Genomic DNA, 20,582 nt, shown 5'->3' with positions numbered 1-20,582 from the left:
TGTAACAAAGCGGCAACGAGCAGTGTCGGTTTCCAAAACGTGGTACTGCCTCTTCTAAACTATACCTAAGCTGCCTAGCATGCTCGAGCAACATCGATTGTAAAGCGTCGCTGTTTTTCGTCAGACGCGAAGTGAGGCGAGACCCCATTCTTCCAATGACGTCTGCTTTGCAAATGGGCATGGACATTGCATATGAGCATACGCGCTTGCGCAACTATGTCTCAGTCCACCCAGCGCATCCGCGGCTGCCGCCGATGATCATCCTAACGGTGCCCCGCATCTCTTTCACGAGAGATCGCACAATCACCACGACGCTGTGCCATGTCGCTTCGGCGCGCCGCGAGCTAAAGGGGTTGCGAAAGGGGCGCGTCGGGAAGGCGCCCTCCGCCCTTTTCGCGTGTGTCATTCCCATCGAGACGGCGTGTCCGGCGATGCGCGATGCTGGCGGCCGCCCCGAGCGATCCAAGCGCGGTTGTTGCTCCCGGTGTCCGGCCTTGGGTCCTCGGCCCTCGGTGTCCTTTTCTTTCCATTATTTTATTTTTGTTTTAATTTTACTTTTTTTGCCGGCTGCCGTTGCAGACGTGGTCTGCATGGCCACCGAAACGACTTCTCTAATGCTTCCCCGGCCGTCGCGTGGCAAACCGTTTCGTCTGGGGGAAGAACGGTGAACCCTTTTTTACGAGCGCGACTGCACTTATGTCGTATTTCCCCACCCCAACTTGGCAGCACCGGATTACCGAGTATTGCAGAGCTGCTGAGCGGCCTCATGCGCGTCGCCGAAATTGAAAAGTTCGGGCGCAACATGCGCAGTCTCTCCCTTGCTGCCTTCTGCATTTGCTTTCGTTCTTTATGGGGTCCCTGGGGACGGATTTCAACAGCGTGCGCCCCCTTTAACGACCCTATTTCAATAACAATCCTTGGACGCGGCTATGCAGTGATGTGACACGGACTTGAACAGCCAAACGGTTGCATTTCGCATCCACGGTGATCAAACGCATTCGAGGGGCTATAGCTGGTGCCGTCTCGCAACTTCTGCCGTAACGATTGAGCTCGGCGCTGTATACACTGATTTGACAAGACGACATGGTAAACTGTGCTCGCTTTATTGCTCGATGTGCGCGCATATTTTATACGGGTCACCTTCTAGCGAATGCAATTTGTGCTGATGCGTTCCTGCTCTTACCGAGGTCTTGTCACTGAGCGAATGCTCCTGCGCGCACACGATTCAGCAGCGTACGACTGAACACGAACGCGCAGAGCCTACGCATGAAGTATTCACAATGCGCATGGTTTGCAGAGACAAATGCTTGAGTCAGGAGAATGGCGGACAATCTCTATTCGCATTACGGTAATATCGCTTTGTCATTCTGTCCGGGCATTATAGCTGGTACGTGTAAATGAAGTGAACGCAAGAAACTGCAACACACTATGAATCCCAGAGCTCATTGCGAATTCGAGTCTTGATGCTAGCTCTAGTACAATGTTATAACCTGCGTACCTTGTCTATTTATGGAAACCGAAAATCTTCATGTGGCTCGTGTCTCTCAGCGAGCAGGAGTATGCACGAATATGTACGCTTTCTGAAGATGTAGCTATAGCTCCTGCTCGCCCACTCCAATGTCCAATATATTCAGTATGCTTCACGTAGCTTGGTAAAACCATTTCCAAAAGTGGTCCTTCTTAGACGGGTAAGACCGACTGCATATTGATCGCTGTCGCCTTTTACAAACCTGAACACTTATTATCGCGCTTACTTAGCTAATGGGTCGTATCAGCTACAGAAAATGATATATAATAATTTTAGGGTACGAGCTGCTAGCGAGAAAAAGGTTTTTCAATATGTGCAGAAATAGTTTGTCTACTAACTCCAACGTTTTTTTTTATTAGTATATTGTTTTCCTGTTTCAAAAGAAAGTCCATGGAAGATTTTTAAAAAATATGTGTGCAGATCCAACGCACATGTTAGAATAAATGTGAAGCGGAGCTTTCGTGCAGCCAATAATTAAATGATGGGAGATTGTTGATCTTCTGCGCCGCGTTTTGTAGCATTGCGGTTGAGTGCCTGTCAGGCAAGACGCGCTGACCTCCATCATGCGACCCACGTGACCCAAGCTAGCCACGCGACCGTGGATTACACAGTCCGCAGGATCGGCACAATTTACTCGACGGGAAACCGACCGAGCCGACACATCAAACCGAGGAAAGAATGTAAAAAAAAAAGAATGGTTGTGGTAAGGATATATATGGGCAGTACAGATATATGAGCCACTTCGTTATACGAGTGCGCTGCCCTATGTGTGAGCTGTTGGGCAAGAAAGACAATAGCGACAGCGCACCTAGAAGCAGCAAGCAGCCTCCACGTTTAGCAAAGTTCGGGAGAATTCACCAAGAATGTTTCACTTTAAAATGATATCACATCGTGCTTGCGGTCCTGTATTGAAGCGCTTTCCACTACGTCTTTTACGAAAGGTACCTCACTTACCGCCCATTCACTATCTCACCATCCCACTTACCTACCGATACTAACTAAATAAGTAACTCACTCACTGGGCCATTCATATTGTTTCGCCCCTTGGGGCACCTGTCTATAGGTTGTTTAACTCCGCTGCAAAGCTCCACGTAAAGCAAAATAATAATAATAATAATAATAATAATAATAATAATAATAATAATAATAATAATAATAATGGTGATGATGCTGATGATGATAATAAAGAAATATTAAGAGTTATAATGAAAAAATTCACAGCCAGAGCAGAAATAAAAGCAGGTCACAAGTAACATGACTGCAAACGGAAGCTGTATTGGCTGTAGCCAAGACTCGTAGAGCGCAACAACCTACCATTGTCGCTCTCGTGTTTTTTATGCTTCTTTTGTTTCGTTTGCCGTTAAAAAACCCCAAGCGTTGCTGTCAGCACCGCTGTTCTTTCTCTCCAGCAGTTTGCACTCATCTTCCGCGGTAATCACTGTGACCCGAAAAATCACTGGCGCCGCGCTCGCTCGCCTCGCCTGCCGGCTCGGCGTTCCGCTTCCGTGACATTTTTGCCCCGGTTTTAAAGTCCCGCGCGCCTCTGTAGCCAGCTCGTCGCTTCTTTTTCTCTCCTCGTCCAGCCAGCACCCCTACCGCTCTCCTTGGCCACCCCCGCCCTGCTCGTTCACAGCAAGAGCAGGCGGCGGGTCTTGAGCCAGAGCAGGGCTCGATGAGAACGGGCCCCCTGTCGCTGCGAGGAATTCTCGATTCCCAAGGCTTGGCTTCGAACCAAGCACATCCCCTCCTCTCCTCCGTCTACCGCCAACACACACCACACTACCGCGCACGAGGGAACTGAGGCGGCGCGGCTCGGAATTTTAACGTATTTATTTTTCTGCTCCATCTCTCTCTCTCTCTCTCTCTCTCTCTCTCTCTCTCTCTCTCTCTCTATTCATGCACCTCACCCCACCCTCCTTTTATCCTTGTGATTCGTTTGCTCCTGTTTTCTTGAAACAATGCTCGACTCACGTCCGGAAACCGCTGTGCCATTTCTTGCCGCCCCCCTTGCTGTCTGCACTTCGTCGAGTGAAATATCGCGTAAATGTGTCTTTGCGAAGGCCACTTCATAGTCGCCTCCTGAAACACACCTTGCCGGATTCTTCTCGACCGCTGTGAGTCCTTGTTGTTGTTGTCGCTGTCTCTCTGTTTATTTATTTATTTATTTGTTTATTTATTAACGACTTTTATTTCGCATTGAACACAACCAAATCTTTTAGTCGTCTAGATGGATCCCTCAACTGTTACATCTGGTCGTCCCTTGTTCAACTAGTCTGCGAAGTTTCTTTATCTGCTTGATTGTTGTGGTTTGTGGGTGTCTTGGTATCGCGATATCAACAATAATAATGAACAATTAAAAAAGAACAAAAATAATACGCCGGCAGTGATGCTTCTACGTAGTACAATGATGCCCAAGGAGAAGTATCCTTTCCGGCAAAATGAAATTATGAAAGTGGCAAATTATAAATGAAAGTGGCAAAGAGCACTTTGGAAAACTTTGTGAACACGGTCCCAGAGGGCGTGGCCGTCCTTTATTGACGTAAAGGCTGTTGCACGAACACGAATTTCTGAGCGTCATGTGCAGTGATTCTGTCTTGGTGTACTTATGCTTCAGTCAAACAAGTGGCATATGTGCCACTTGTTTGACTGAAATAACGTTGATACAACTGGTAAGTCACTCGCAAAAGCTTCACCTTTAAAGACTAGTGGAATGACCAGAGCTCCCCATAAGCGACATCTGAACGATAAATAAGAAAGCATGTAATTATGCGTTAGCATATATATAGCAATTCTGGAGACATGAACCCTAATGACAATCGCCTCAGTAAAGAAACGAAGAATGTTCCTATATAGCGACGTGAATTCGCGGCAGCGATCGCTTACCACCGTCTTCTCCAGCATCTGACTTCATAAACACGAGCTCTCAATCGTTGCTAAATTAGGCACGCTGCGGGTGCGCGCACACAGAGGAGCTGGGAGAGCTTTAAAAGTCAGCGCTCGTACTAAAAAAGTCACGCAGGAACTCCTCTGGGAGTTCATTTCCACGCAGCCTGGTGACGTTATGAATGTTATGAAACTCGATCTGACCAGAGTAAACGACAGCGCTGAGGCAACACGAACTGCTGCAGACGGCGGCGCAAAGTGAATCGATAACGCAAGCAAACTATCGCAGGTGGCGGCGCCAGGTGCACTGATGACGTTCCGGTCCTTATAAGCCGTTATCGCTCTTTAGCGCCTTATCCATCTGCGTCGAACCATTATGAACCGTGATCAACCATACACCGGCGGTGGCTGGGTATGGCGCGGCCGCGTGGGTCCTATCTTGAAAGCGATGTGCGATGGGGGCAGATAGTGCGGCAAGTGCTGATAGCTTCGTGAGCGCTGTGTTCTCGCGGCTTAGTTAGGGTTGAAGCGAGAGGCAGCACGAAGGACAGTTCGCTCGCTGCTGCGGGCCATATATTGAAAGCGATCGTCTTACGGGACGAACGGACGGAAGGACACTGTTTCTGGTTGGGTAAGCATAGGAATGCTTACGGATTTTAAGAAAACCTCTTATGCTAGAACTGTTTGTAAGCGAAAATTTCAACGAATCCTGACGCTGGGTATATCATTAGCGAAGGCGGCATGTCGATGGCAAAGAGCTTTGTGTGTTAGGCCCCAGTCGTCGGCACTCTAAAGCCAAAAGTCCCAGAAAGGAATGAGTAACTTATAGAATTATATGAGGAAACAAAGCAGTGAGAACAGCGACCCCATTACAGGGGGACACGACTGTTGGAAGAAGTTGGTTGTTTTATATCCACGAAATATAATTTAAAGAAATGCAGATTTCACACACTCTTGGAATCTATGTAACAGAATGCGAAGAATTTTGCAGGTAGCTCGCTATCCAACATCATTTGGGGACTGGGATTTGGCAAAGCGTTACCAGGTCGACCAATGTGTTTGTGTAAGGCGAGCAATTGTGTGCTTCATGCGAGCGTGTAGGCGACGGCATGACGACTGCAAAGAAACGTTACAACCTGTTCGGCTAGGACTTGGGTTGATTCCTAAATCTGGACAATATGGGGAAAATAGGCGCGCTCTGGCTTTCATAAGCAACTTGTTGCTATGTGACGTGACCTACGGGAAGGGCACTGGTAAGGTTGACAAAGTTTTCTGACATTTAGTTGCACGCGAAAGAAGCTCAGGTGTTTCAAATCAATCCGGGGACCACAGCTACGGCTGCCCTCATAACGCACCGTGCCGTTTCGATATGTTAAACTCAACAATTTCACTAGCATCATTCGTGGTTCAATCCTTGCGCCTGTGGCGCGTGCGCACGTCTTGCTTCATCCATACATAAAATGGGAAGCGGTTGATTCCGGTATTTACCCATAATTTCTTACAAGAAACTTTCTGAAAAAACAAAAAACTGAATTGAATTGAGTTCAGGCTGTAACCTGAACTGGTGTCTGTACAAGTGCAACTGTGCGGTGATAGTGACCGGCTGCGATTGTGTGTCTGTGCCCCATTTCTCTCTCGCTCTCTCGCTATTTTCTGATCCCCTTAGCTCCTCCTCCACCGTTTCCCAGTATAGGGTAGCAAACCAGATTTTCCCTTATGGTTGACCTCCCGGCCTTTGCCCTTTCTTCTGACTCTCTCTCTCTCTCTCTCTCAATTTTTAAAACAAATTGTTGCTATTCGCTGTGACGCAAACACCAGTCGTCTCAAAGTGGTAGTTGGCGTTGCCACGAGAAAGGTATGCGTGCGTCTGTAGCCCAATTATTTGCGTAAAGCCTGTGGCCTTACAGGCAAACCAATGCTCTTCAGTGCTGGGGGATCCAGGTTCGATCCCAACATCAGACACCGGATTTTCCTTTTTTGTAGAGCTTTAAAAACGAGGGGAAGGAACCTAACCCAAAGTCTCTGGCATGGGGAACAGAATGCTTCGCATTAAAAAGAAAAAAAAACGTTTAATTTTATTTTTCCACGAGGTCTATTTACTTCATTTTCTTGTTTGTCTGTATTTTGGCAAATACGGCGTGAAAACGGCTGAACGAGGCAGCCCCTCGTCATTCGGCCACGCAGCAACTCACCATTATCAAAAACGAGTTGATTTTTGATCGTCAAAACCGCGGTATGTTTGCTTGTGGAGCGGCTGGGTCTTCCCTGCCGATTTCTTCGTCACGCGCGCCGCTTCAGACGGGCTGTACATCCTCAACTGGAGAAATGGCAGGCGGCCGCTGTGTGGGCGCCAAAACACACACATCTGTTTTTCAGAACACAATAATCTTTTTTCTTAGTTTTGTCCGATACAAGGTAAACAGCCCGTCCCTACTGGTCTGCATAGCTCAATCACTTTAAACTCTCTCTCTCTCTCTCTCTGTCTACTTTTTTTTTTTTGAAATGTTGCAGCCAGCCTAAACAGAATGATTAACACGTTAGCGTCTATTACGAATTTACCAAGAAACAAACTCCTGGCCCCATAGCAATTCTTCAACTCCACCCGTTGGGTCTTCCTTACCCCCTTTTCTTTTCTTTTCTTCGCAGAGCAAGCGCCCAGAGAAATTTTCGACGCTCAGAAGCCGCGAAAAAAGTTTAACAGTTCCGTAGTCTGTTTGCAAAAGTGTCGAAACGACACGTTCCCGCGTACACCGCAGCAGAGCGTAGCTATCAATTTCTGGTGCTTGCCTGCGTCCGAGAAAATTGGTTTGCGCGTGCGTTTGTGCGTGTGTGTCACACACACACACAAACGTACGAAGTAGTAAGATCAAGAGCCGGACGACCGCAGCCAAATGTTCACCATCGTCTAGCTTCATTCGTTCCTGCTTCCTCCGGCTGACTGCCGCCCCTGCTGCTCTGCTTGTTGGTTGGCCGTCTGCGCCAAAGAGAGGCGCGGCCATTTTTGTTGCCTGTTATAAGCCGCTTGACGGATCGGTTCGAGCCTAGCTCGAAGACAAGCGTTTGCGTAGAAGCAGCACCAATTCGGGAAGCGCCCTGCAGGCTTGGTCGCTCTCCGGAGGTGGTGGGAGGGCGAGCAGGGCCTCTCTTTCATCTGCCTCACATTTTTGACGCTGCTCTCGCTGCCCTTTCCGCCTCGCCGCCACTGCCGCCGCTCCTATGGTTTCCTTTTTTTTCTTGCCTGCTTTCCACGCGCGGCGAAGAGAACGTGAACCGAGACGTGGTTCCAAAAACGTGCGGCGACTTCCGAGTCAAGAAAGGTCGTTCGCAGCTCCTGGGCGTCGTTCTTCGCTTCCTGAATCTGGAGGCGCCCGAAAGCGTGCTAATCCTACTTCGCCTCGCTCTTCCCGGTCACGAGGCAGCAGAGAAGGCGAAAGTTCGGAAGCCTTAGCCATTTCGCCTCGTTCCTACGAGGGTCTAGCTGCTGGAGCTCCGAACAAATGTGGCGGAATAGCTATAAAATGTATATGGATATGCATGCTGGCTGTGGGCAGGACTTTTCCATTGAGAACCGGAGTGTAGGGACCATGTTCGATGCGTTTCTCTTGGATAACCATGCCGATATAGAAGTGCACTAAGTTATTGAAGCACGAAGCGACACGCAAAAGAGACTAAGTGACAAACCCAAAGCGTAGGTCGTATAAAAGGCGAAAATGTGCTCCTTACGGCGGCTTGTGCAAACGTGAGAACTGAGAAGTGCTCGAAGAGTGCTCTCGCGGCGTCCCTCGCATCTGCTTCGATGGTGCCCGAAGTGCGGTGCGAGTCGTCGCAAGATCATTTTTTGTGCACGTCTGAGCACTCGAGCTCCTGCGCCTGTTGGAAAAACCCCTCAGTTATCACTGAGCGCATCTCCCGTGCTCATTGTGCTATAGCTCTTTTCGTTCCGCGGAATTTGAGCACTTTTCTTAATTGTTTCGCACTCAACATTTAAAAACAGCACATGGTGCATGCTGAGAGAAGCGTGGCGTTGTGCTGGAAGGAAGACGGAGAAGCGTCGAGGGGAGATGAAAATAGAGGGGGGAAACGAGTAGCTTAGCCAGTGTATAGACCGAATGGCTTCCTTTTTGCTGGATCACCAGACGGTAAGCGGCGAAAGGGAACTAAAGGGTTGAGAAGTGTGGCTATATTTGCGACCCTGTTTGTACTGAGAAAGGAGAGAGAAAAACAAGCAGTTGACATCTAGTACACGCTTTCATCGTTTTCTTTAGCTTGCTGGCCTTGCTTTATTCATTTATTTATTTCAGTACTTGTCGCTGACTGCCGTGTACAGGCCCGACAAGCCTTCATGGCTTGGGCTGACCGGCTTTTTGAATGTGTAATATTTTCGTGAACTAGAGGATATTATTATTATTATTATTATTATTATTATTATTATTATTATTATTATTATTATTATTATTATTATTTCAAAAGCATGCTGAGAAGCATAACAGAGCTGACGCCCACTGGGCTTGATCGTTAATGTTCTGTCGGAAGACCTAAAGCACAATTGGCAGGAGTGGCACCTCAATATGGCTCCCCAGCAAACCGCGTTGCTATTATACGCGGTGGACTACTGCGTTAGTGCGCAAAAAAAGAAAGAAAGAACAGCTTGCATGCGCGCGGCAATGAGAGAAAAAGAAAACGTAAACTGTTGTATACTTTTCCGCGGTGCCGTTAGCGCGCAGTTGATTACTTTTTATTTCTTTTTTAGTTATTTTTTATTTCACCAAGACAGTGTATACAGGCTAAGCCATGTACCTCTACGAAGCACTGATGTACTCTGCTAGACACTTCACTGTTGTGCTGAAGGAAGCCCACCTGTTCGGCACTATAGCACTTCGCGCCTGCTGTGCAGGCGAGGTCGTTTTCGATCCCTTGCCGAAGCGCCAGCCGACAAGCGCAGGAGCAGAGGTTACGAGACGCACAATGCGCTTCCCGTCTCCCCTTCTTCCGTTCTTGCCGGTGAACCCTTTCGAGCCACGCGGAGCATGACGCTTTTGACTCATTCAAACCTGCACGCACGGTTCTCAACATCTTATTCCTTCTCTCGGCGCAGTGCTCAAGCCGGCGCAGGCCAAGTGGCTGCGATCCACATCGCGGGTGGACGCGTACCGGCGGTTACAGCTGCGCTGCAAGCTCAACGGGAACCCAATCCCCTGGGTGCAGTGGTACTTCATGGGCAAGCCCGTCACGCCCAACTCAAGGGTGCACATCGTCACCAAATGGTGAGCAACGTGACGCATCGCAGCCGTTGCAGAGCACCTACGAATGAACAGGTTTAAGAATTCGGCCAAGGTGTCTTTTTCTACACAGATTTCTTTCTTTATCATATGTAAAAGATATCGCTAGCTATCCCGCCTTTTCATGTAGATTTCTGGAAGACGCGGGAATTAACTGCATCAGAAATTGCAATACCACGCTAGCTAGATAAAAAAGATTCACTGATTAATTTTCTCATTATTCACTTTACAGCGCATGTTGAAATGATAAACTTAAGCCATGCTGCAGTGAATTCGTGTCTGCTTAGCCGGAACCCTAAGACCACTTTCAAAATATCCGTTCCCGAAGTGTGCCGTAAAATACTTTGGAGTTGCAATTAATATCGTTCTGAACAGCTAGAAGGTGTGCTTTCGGGAAACTGTCCGCTGGGCCATCGTCGTATTTCTTTGCACATTTTGAAGAACGGCATCTGCAGGTAATACAGGCCGAATTGTGCTATATGGTCCATGAAATTTAAACAAAGAAAACTATTAAAGTATATTTAGTTTAAAAAAGAAAAAAGTACATCGGCGAGCTTTGCCGCCAAACATTTTGGTATACAGCGGTCGTGTTCTCAAAATTGTGGCGAAGTGGAACCTTACCGGTCCCTCATCAATCTTTGTCCGAGCTTTTCCACTCACAAAATGGTAAAAAAATCAGAAAAAAATAATGTAAATCTGATGGACCCTATATGAAAATCATGCACCATCGTGCCACTCTTGTCTTCTGCTGCCGAAATTTTAAAGGACTCTTCGCGAGGCAAAGACCCAGGCAGTAAGAAAGACTCTGCTGCTCCATTTAAAGTTCCAGCATTGGTAAACAACACCGGCAACACAGCTTTGAAACAAGGGTGATTGTAGGCGGAGTGACCTTTAAACCAGCGACGCGGAAGCGCTCTCAGGTGGCAGCACCAGGCGTGTCTGCGGGAGTAACTTGTTGTCTCACACTGGAGCTCCATTTGCGAGAGTTCCGGTGGTTCTCTCTGATTACGCAGAGGGACAGTGAGTACTCCATCGGCGCCCCCGCACGAGAAGACCCCTCGAAGAATGGATTTAAATGTGAGACGGGCACTTCGCAGAGCGAGTCGCCACCACTCCCTTCGCACTGTGCCGGCTGCTGCAATTGAAGCCTCTTCCGCATTCCGATCTGCCACTGTGTCGCGCGCAGGCGCCGGTCTCGGCTGGAGATCAAGAGCGCCCGGCGGCAGGACTCGGGCCTGTACGAGTGCCGGGCGTGGAACGTGCTGCGCAAGGAGCCGTCCACGGTCTCCGTGAGCGTGTCGGTGCGTGAACGCTACCCGCCGCCACCACCCACGCCGGAGCCCACACGGGCCACAGCGTCCACTACGACCAACGGTAGGCGGCACCACTCTCTGTCTGCATGCGCCCCGCATTCGCGTGACAGCTGTAGCATATCGGACACTAGGTTCCGGAGAGCTGAGCGCAGCACAGTTTCCGTCGCTATTGCGCACGCGCACTGCATTCTCCGAGATACATCGGGCCTCCCCTTTATCACCATCCTCATCAGCTTACATCATGTTCACCGCAGGACTAGTGCCTCTCTTATCGATACCCAATAACCCCTGTCTTTAGGGGCCCTTAAGGCCCTTGAATGTCCTTTTAAGGGACATTTCAGGGCTTAAGGGACACTTGTCCCTTTTAGGGACTTTAAAAATGGTTGAGTCATACTATATTAGTAAATTATGCTTCTGCAGTAGCAAAATGGCAAGCCATATTGCGAGAGCAGGCCTATAGTAAGCCAGAAAAGACGCAAAAACTAAAGGCGGATGGCGAAGCCGCAGTTCAGTTCCCACACCAAATCGCTGCGACGTCATGGACTTAGAGAGCATCGGCTCAGGTTCAGCTGTTTACCGGCTAAGAACGGCTGCGTTGCATTCTTAGGGGACCCATGACCCAACCAAACAGGTTTTGATAACTTTTTTTGCTGCACCAAAATGACCCAAATACGATAAAATAGCTTGAATTTATGACGTCACAGTGGCTTATTGGCATGGAGGTTTAGGCGCCTAATTCAATGGAGGTAAATTCACAGTAATAATCTACCTTTTTTTTCGCCATACGAATAAACATAGAGTTTTGAAGGAATACATCCACCACAATAGAGTGATTTACTATGGTTATGTGTCCCCTTAAGGTTTTCGATTGGTTGCACTGAAGGCCTGGTCAGGACATTTCTGCGTTTCATGTGTAGTTGAACAGGGAAGGTCCGAGCTAAAGCATTCTCTTAACAAAAAGCAGTTGCTCTGATTTCACACCTGGAACCAGACAACTATACCGATATGCTAAAGCGCTCACTCGATAGGACTCGCTCCTCTAGTCGAATTTGCTGCGGCTACGTGCTTTCAATGTGCAATACATATGCGTACACCGCACGCACGCATGGCATGTGCACGTTATGTCAAATCGAGGACTCGCGATGTCTTTTTTTGTTGTTGTTAATTCTTTTCTATCTCTACGATTCTGTTTTCTCCCCAGCTTGTCAAAAACCTCGAGCGATGAGAAGCGCATTAGGAAAAAAGATAGCCATACAAAGAAAATAGATTTATAAGAAAAACGAATGTAAAGCAAGTCGTAGCATGCCATGGTGTCAGATGTTCACCTAGTTCCTTCGAAACTGGCATATGCAGACATTTACTGCTAAGCTTGCGAGAGCGCGTGGAATGCGGTAAAACGCATTTCGAGGCCGTCAGCACTGAGATATATAGATGTGCATTTAGATCCTGTCCCGCTCGGTAAACTTCCACGAAGGAGACACATTAATAGACAACAATCAAGACTCTAGGCTGCAAGGAAGCAATGCGCACACTGCACCAAGCGCTTGTCTGAGCAATGTCGCGATAATCTTTGGCTGCCCATATTTGGGCGGTCACACACCAAGAAATTTTCTTGAACTTCCTGCCTTTTTATGATTTATGAAACAAAAATTTACTGCCGCGCACTAAAAATGAAGATACTTAGTAACAAGTCATTACATGTGCATGCAAAATAAAAAAGGAATCGCAGGTGAGAACGAGGAAGTCGCAAACACAGTGATACAGGAAAGCGTATGCGCGTATCATTAAAGAAGAACAGAAACATATCGCTTATATCAGCACTAAATAACTTATCACGCGCTCATTCGGTTTCCTCTATAATTAATTTCCCAACGAGCTGTTCATGTATTCAACCCCTCGAAATGAAAAAAAAAAAATGCACATGTTGCAGTAAAATATTTCTTTCCAAGTCAGATCAGCAGCGCACGATCTTTGTAGTCTTGCGATATGCTATTATGCACGACGTCCATGCATGTGAACCGCTTCGAGAAACCGTTAATTGCTTGTATGTCTGCGCCACAGTATTGCTCGTGCATTAATCTACATCGCATGAGAGCGCCATGCGGCATGCCCTTAGCTTCGCAACTGCGAATAGACTTAGTAGATGAAGCATGCATCGCCGCACGGCACAGGTATTGCTCGGCATTGTTAGCCGATTATGCGTCCCGAAACGTTCAACACTGCGCGCGTCGCAATAACAGCGCACGTAGCAGCTAGGGTTTAATATGCGTTCTGATCTGAGGACTTAGTATATGCATAAATCGTATATGTATATATATGGCAATTGTATTCCTAAACAAGGTCCTCTTCACTTTGCGCTTTAGATAGTCACTAAATGCCTGTCCGCGCGTAGCTGCCTTATCGTTTATGAATCAGCCGCAGTGGCACGTAACATATTAATTCCTTCGACGACGTTTGCATACTCACTAGGCCCGATTGGCAAAATACTACTCAAAAGGAAAAGAAAAAGCAAATCAAACACAAGTATGCGATGCAAATGGAACATTTTGTCCTCGGAAAAAAAAATATGTGCGACGCAGCGCAGCTTGACACGCAGTCGGCTAACAGTGTGCAGGTGAGGGCAAGGAGAAGAGAAAGGTTTATATATATATATATATATATATATATATATATATATATATATATATATATATATATATATATATATATATATATATATATATATATATATATATATATATATATATATACCTTAGAAATAAATAAAGCAGACTAGGCCGTGTGTGCATTCGATGGAATTCTTGGTGGACTGTGCCGCATTTAGTTCTGTTGCAAAGACCCTTGACACTTGAGGAAAAAGAAAAGGGACAATGGGACCAAATTAACTTCCGCCTATCAAATTCACATTCATTCTTCATTCCATTTGAAAATAAGACCCGTTTACAGAATATAACAAAGCGCCTAGAAGATTTTAATTATAGATACATCTGCTTCTGTAACATTTAAGGCGAAGTTACTGAATTCTCATTCGTGACGGCAACTTATAGAGTTTAGTGGCCATCTCGTAGACGGCACATCTATACCAGAAATTCCTTTAAAATGTGGAAGTACATTTAGCGATGAGCAGCGAGTCCACACTTCGAACTATCTGTAGTGCTGTATAGCTCCCGAGCGAGGCATCTTTGGCGATCTGGTAAGGCCACGTCGAGTTCGTTCGTCTGGCGCTTTCAAAACACGAGTCTAGGAATACAGTATAGACCTCGGAGAAAGATAAGCAAACTGCAAGGCGCCAGTTCCAGCGTAAGCCAAGAACAACTGGTCAAAAAGCCAGAAATAGGCGCAGGTAAAGTCACGACCGCTTTAGCACCATACCCGCGCTGGCCCATTGGAAATGGCGTCATGCTGCGGAGTGGTGCGCTAGCGGGTTCAGTATCCAGCCACGGCGGCCACATTCCAATGGGGGAGCCATGCGAAAACCTCCGCGTACGAGTATCTTACAGCCAAGGTACACCCTTGCGATATAAAACGCCATCCGTCAATCAGTCTCGAAAACAAGGTTGGCGCATATACTGCGGCGTTATAGCGGTCACACTCCACCAAGGCGAGCACATGTTTGTAGCTGTGCGCACAGAAAAGGGAGCTGGCGGGGGATTAGCCGAGGTAAAGAGCGCATGTCCCGCGTGGCCTGTGCACGTGCGCCTGTTGCCGCCTCGGAGATGCTTGCCTGCACCGAGCAAGAAAGAGAGCAAGAGAGCCTGTCGGCGCAGCGCGAGTGCCCACTGACGTTGATTCAAAAACGCGCCCCTTTTGCTGTCGTTCGTGGCGTAATAGACTCTACACTATGGCCCTTGAAAGGACGGCCCTGCCCGCTGGTCTCCTACTGCCTCAACGGAGGGACTTGCATCTTCTACGAGGCCGTCAAGGAGCCCGTCTGCCAGTGAGTGTCTGTTCTCTATAACTTAGGCCGCCAGAGAACGCTGCTCTGGCGGCCGAAATCCATAAGTTCCTATTGCGAATAGCATGGGTATATATAATTTGCCATAGTTCTGTAATAATACCAGTTATAAAATTTGCCATGATTATCATCTCTGATATCTGCATCAAATTTAAGATACGTAATCTGGGAAGAGGTTGGGACGCACTGCGGAGCGGGTGTGCTTGCCGCACTTACAGGAAGCATACATGTGGAAGTCGCGCGCGTATGTAGGCTCCCGTAGCCGTGCTGAATAAAGAGCGCCATTCAATTAAACCATCCTACGGGAGGCGTGGACGCTGATGCGCTGTCACATCACGACCGCACAGGAAGGGCCGTTTGTGGCCGTGCACGCGCACGTGCCGCGGCGCGTACCAATGACCGAAAGGTCCCATGAGCCCACCAAGCGTGCGGCGTCACCATGGCTACCGCTGATAACTGCTCAACGAAGATGAAATATTGGCCCTTTTCACGGCGATCCCGTGGGCGCTGCCATGCTTGATCAAGTGGTGATGCGTCCATTGCTTGCCTCAGCTGCCTCCGTTGCCTCTGTGTTTACAATATACAATCGGCGTCACCCTTGTGTAGAATGCGGGAGCGGGGGCTGCTGGGGCGCTCAGTAGCAAGCCAGCGACGTCTGTCGGTAGTTGCTGGGTCCAGATGTGCCCACCAGCTACCGTTATACGGCGCAGGCTTCCTCAGGGGCGCCCCCCGGAGGCCGCCGTTCCCGCGCTCTACACAAAGGTGACGCCGACTGTACATGACGCCGGTGTGGCTCTGCAAACCTCAGGTTCGGCGGATATCGTAGATGGTGACTGGGTGGACGACACGCGAAGCTTTGGCTACAGCTTCAAAGGACATGTCAGTGCTTTCAGAGCTCATTACGCTTTGTCCAAATGGCACAAGCAGCGTATACGGTGCTTGGAATAAAAGCGGAGCTGAAAATGTATCCCAAGCTATCCTCGCTTTTCGCTTATGAATTGAATCAGTATCTGTGCGTTTAGCTCTTCGTTCTTTATTTAGCAAACGCTTTTAAGCAGTCGCTTGTCACATTTCTGATTCAGTAATGTTCCCCGGGCAGTCACTATCTGATTGTTTTTCTGCCTGATCAGTCACGGATGTGCTCAGTTGAGATAGATTTGTTCTTGCTGGGCACAAGGCTGGTAACGTAGATTAAAATTAAATTAAATTATGAGGTTTAACGTGTCAAAAACATTTTCTCATTATGAGGCACGTCATGGTGGAGGACTCCGGAAAGTTAGACCACCTGGGTTTCTTTAACGTGCACCTAAATCTAAGTACACGGGTGTTTTAGCATTCCGCCCCCATCGAAATCGCTGCCGCCGCGGCCGGGATTCGATCCTGCCATCTCGTGCTCAGCAGCCCAGCACCATAGCCACTGAGCAGCCACGACGGGTTGGTAACGTAGAGGTTGTGTACGCTGTTATAGATTGTAGCAAATACATATTATCGTTAGTCACTCGCTTACTGCGTGAACCGTTACGAAGCGTACAGCTTCGAACATTGGTGTACTGTCAGTGTAGTCGCCGTCACCCATGCTTTGGCTCATGGATTCAATTAAGTCTGCGCCCGTTCACTTACTCTTAATACATTGGCAATAGAGCGGGCGTAAGATTACATGCGAGCTGGGTGAATGTGTGTAGATAACGTACGAGAAACTTACTATATGCCAAGAAGCGGTGCTAGTCCCTTTGTCACTGTATAACGAGTAGACATTCCGGGGTTGAAGTCCTTTCCTTGGAGGTTAGCGCTACAGCACTGGTGGATGAGTGAATTTTTTTTATCGTCGAGGGAAGCTGTGCATCGCAAAGAGCCGGTAAAACAGGCAGTCCTTGTGTAGCAGTAGTCCGTGAACTTGGACACAGATTCATTCCATGCCTTAATATTCCAGTCACAATTTTCGCAGCCAACTACTGCACACATCTTCACTCCACCAACCCATATATTTTGCAGCATGAATGGAGCACAGTGCATTAGTAAAAACGGAGTTGCATTTGTGACAGCTGATCGCACAGAAGCAGGGAAGAAGAGGTAATGGTTTCGTATTCGTGCGCTTTCGCTGAGGCAACGTGCGGATGGATGGATGGATGTTATGAGCGTACCCTTTGGAACGAGGCAGGCAGTGGGTTGCACCAACAAGCTCTTGCTATTATACTGTCTAATGTCCTACCTAGATTAAAAATGAAAAAAAAGAAAAAAAAGAACTATGAACTGCCACGCCCAAATTTTCTGATCCTCTATTGCGAACTGTGCTTTTGTACGTCTCCGTCTTTTGTCGTTTCCCTACTTTTCTTCCACCAATCTTCCAATTGCCTCTTACTAATCTTTATTGCGGACATGTTTACTTTCCCCCTTCTCTCGCTGAACCCAAGGGCTTCAAGTAGGCCATTGGTGCCTAAATCGACCGCTGAGCAGACGTCTTCCCATTCTTATAAAACATGCTCCATCGTTTCCCTAGCTTTACCGCAGCAAGCGCATGCTTCTTCTTCCTTCTTATATCTCGCTTTATAGGTGCGCGTTCTAAGGCAACCTGATCTCGCTTCGAAAAGTAAAGTGCGGCGCGTTGCCAAAAGCGCCATCTTGTTTCTCTAGCGCAAACTGCTTCGCGAAAAGGGTCAATAGGCAGAAATAGTGTGGCATAGGCATAAAAATAAGCAAATTTTGTGAGCAAGGACCTCACGACTGATTATCAAGCACATATCGTCGTGCAATATAAGGAAGTCGCAGATTCCAGTGCAACGACCGCATTTCGATATGGGGATAGAATAAAAACACGTCCCTGTGCCTAACTTTGGGTGCATGTTAAGAACCTCACAGGGTCAAAATTAATCCAAAGCCTTCCACTACAGCATAACTCATAACATTTTGTGTTATTTGGGATGTAAGTACAGGTAAATAAATGATAGGTAGCTGTTGACCCAATGTAGTGCCAGCACAAAGGAAGTGCTAAGAGAAAGCCTACTTTATTGAAGCCATGCTTTATATTAATTAGTCACCCAATAAAGCATTGTCCCATTGACGGAGCTCAATATGGAAGGCTAGAGCTATATGATTCTGTGCCTTTGATAAGAGATTTTGATGGAGGTATTTGCACCAACAGTTTGAAATATCTGTGTTCGAGATAAGAAGGCTCGATTATATAAAAAAGGGATGCCATAAGGATGCCAATTTTGTTGGGTAGAGCTTTCTCAATCAGCATAGGCTGACAGATTTCAAAGTCTAATCAAAGTGTATTTTAGCTGGTTCTCTTACATTTGTTGATGTGCTAAATACATTGTTTATGCAACCATAAAAATGTATGTACACATTCCCTTAATCTGGCAATAACTTTGGCCGATTACCATGTTATACAGCACAAATTACCGGATTTCCTGCATTTGCAAAACATTATACTCACACTAAAGCAACTCTTCTCATTTGCTCACAAATTGGTCAATGTAATATGCCTGTTAATTACTGTAAATTTCTCAAGAGTGTTAGCGGGAATGTGCACATGATTAAAGATGGTTCACATAGAGCGCTTCAGATTATGTATTTTCAAAGATGACAGCTATGATCAAAAAAGAGAAGGGCAACATGTGGCGCAATGGGGCTGCTCAGTCTGTGTACTGCCTTGTCCTTGTCATGTTCTCCATCGATGTGTATGCTGCAAATTGCATTATGCCTGCATCATAATCTCGAAGCACATAACTATAAGGGCAATTCGGCTCATTTGTTTATTTTTATTTTCAACCTTGTGCACTGCAGCAAAACAACATGATGCAACAACACAGCAATTTGATGATTATTATTTTTTAACGAAGAGAAACTGCATAGGCATTCGGAAAAGAGAGAAGATGACTGTGGTTGTGCGGTAGGGGAGGACAAGTTTGAGGTGGCACGGACAAAGTCTAGGAGGTGCCGGACACTATGTCGATAGTCATCCAGGTCTAGAAGGCCTATGGATCACCTCTCCTTATCTCAACCAGAAAGATGTAATGCTTTCAGTCAAGTTACGTACCAGTAATAGTGATAAAAAGCACAACTTGTGACCACTGGCATGTATGAAAACACTGAATGTCTTACCATATTTGCCTGCGGGAGCTGTGAGGTAGCTGTGATCTACACTGAAGTCTTATTTCTTGTTTACACATGATTGTATCATTACTGTCAGTACACTACGTGCTGGTCTACTTATTGGCACGTTACCAGTATCACTTTCTAAGCAAGTGCACGTTTTTAGCTTGTATAAGCCTTTAAACTTGGGGCTTGCAAACACAGCTGGCACTTAAAGTGGATCGGAAAATTCAACCTACGGGACACTTACTCGCGATAATTACGATCAAATACATGGATAAAAACATGATGGAAAGCTGAAAAATTTAAACAAACACCATATCTGCTCTCTCGTGACAATACCATCATTAGCAAAAGTCAGCGCTGGTGAGGTTTGCTCATGCCACGAAACCAGCAGTGGAAGTTTGTCCCATTCAGAACCATAAACATTGAGTATTCTGGCAGTGTCTGTGGAAACGTGGTTCGCAGAAGCATTGTGATGCAGTAGTGCGGTCTCCCACTGTACGCGGAAACAACCGAAAGAGCCATGAGTCGTGACATAAGACTACAATGCAACCTTGCATCTACCTGTAAGCTTCTGAAGACAAGGCACACACTGGAGTGGGTAAACACTGACGTGATCGTACAATTATATGTACACCAAACAGTGTTTCATGTCTTTTATTACCTGTGGTCTGACCATCGCTACACCTTTTATGGACAGAAATAGAGGATTCGCTGCATCTTAGGCACCATGCTTCTGTCATCACTGCATTCAAGGCTAAGCTTTGCATTGAAAGTTTTAGACTTGGTGTATGCAAACGTGTGGTGAGACTTTGAGTATACACACGTGTGCCTAAATGTTCACTTGACCCGATTAATTTTCTCAAAAATAAGTTGTACATTGATCGTCACATGCATTGAGTGCCACAGTTTGTGAATGGTGGTTGCAGTAAACTTAAAAAACATTGATACTTGTTATACATTAAACACTGAGTCTTGTTAGCAGGGTACTATAAAACATCGATCTTCAATGAGCTAAAATATTAAAAGCAAATTATAGTAAGCAAGGTGATTGTGCTTAATAGTAAGTTAACATTCCTCTTGCATGAATGCAGGAAGTCTTGTGATCAACTACATATGAAGTTTTAAATAGGAAGGCTTGGTTCAACAGTTTTTCTTTTTCTTTTTGCAATTTAGTAATATTGAGAAAATGAGCAATTACACAGGGTTCACAGCATAATAAAACAAAATAGCACATTGTAGATGCACAGATGCTGTGTGGTACTAAGTCTTAAACAGCTGTGAAACAATTTCGGGTGCAGTGCTGCAATTATGCTCCATTGCTCTGGTTTAAAAAGCAGTAACTCTGTAACTAGCTTTCAGGACTGAGCAAACCAAGCTTTGTGAATGTGTTTTAGGCACTTTTAGGTGTTTTTGGTGCATCATTTGTCCGGTCCCAGTGGCCTACTGTTATGAAAGCCTTTTCTCTGCAGCCATCAGTGGCAATTTTTGGATCGAATCTCAGTGGTTTAAGCTAACCAACGTCT

The 20,582-nt window shown here is 46.7% G+C and overlaps 1 protein-coding gene across 2 annotated transcripts in view; it reads left to right on the top strand.

The window, feature by feature from the left end:
* Nucleotides 1–20,582, top strand: part of LOC135917554 (uncharacterized) — a 225,255-nt gene that overhangs the window by 177,560 nt on the left and 27,113 nt on the right. For both annotated transcript variants that reach the window (XM_070539282.1, XM_070539284.1), the window contains exons 2-4: nt 9,507–9,675; nt 10,877–11,064; nt 14,835–14,940. In XM_070539282.1, coding sequence (XP_070395383.1) covers nt 9,507–9,675; nt 10,877–11,064; nt 14,835–14,940 — 463 coding nt within the window. The remainder of the gene's footprint in view (nt 1–9,506; nt 9,676–10,876; nt 11,065–14,834; nt 14,941–20,582) is intronic.

This window comes from Dermacentor albipictus, chromosome 5, assembly GCF_038994185.2.
Source record: "Dermacentor albipictus isolate Rhodes 1998 colony chromosome 5, USDA_Dalb.pri_finalv2, whole genome shotgun sequence".
NCBI classification, from domain to species: domain Eukaryota; kingdom Metazoa; phylum Arthropoda; class Arachnida; order Ixodida; family Ixodidae; genus Dermacentor; species Dermacentor albipictus.
The sequence above is the reverse complement of the archived record's forward strand: the minus strand, read 5'-3'. Positions and strand labels throughout refer to the sequence as shown.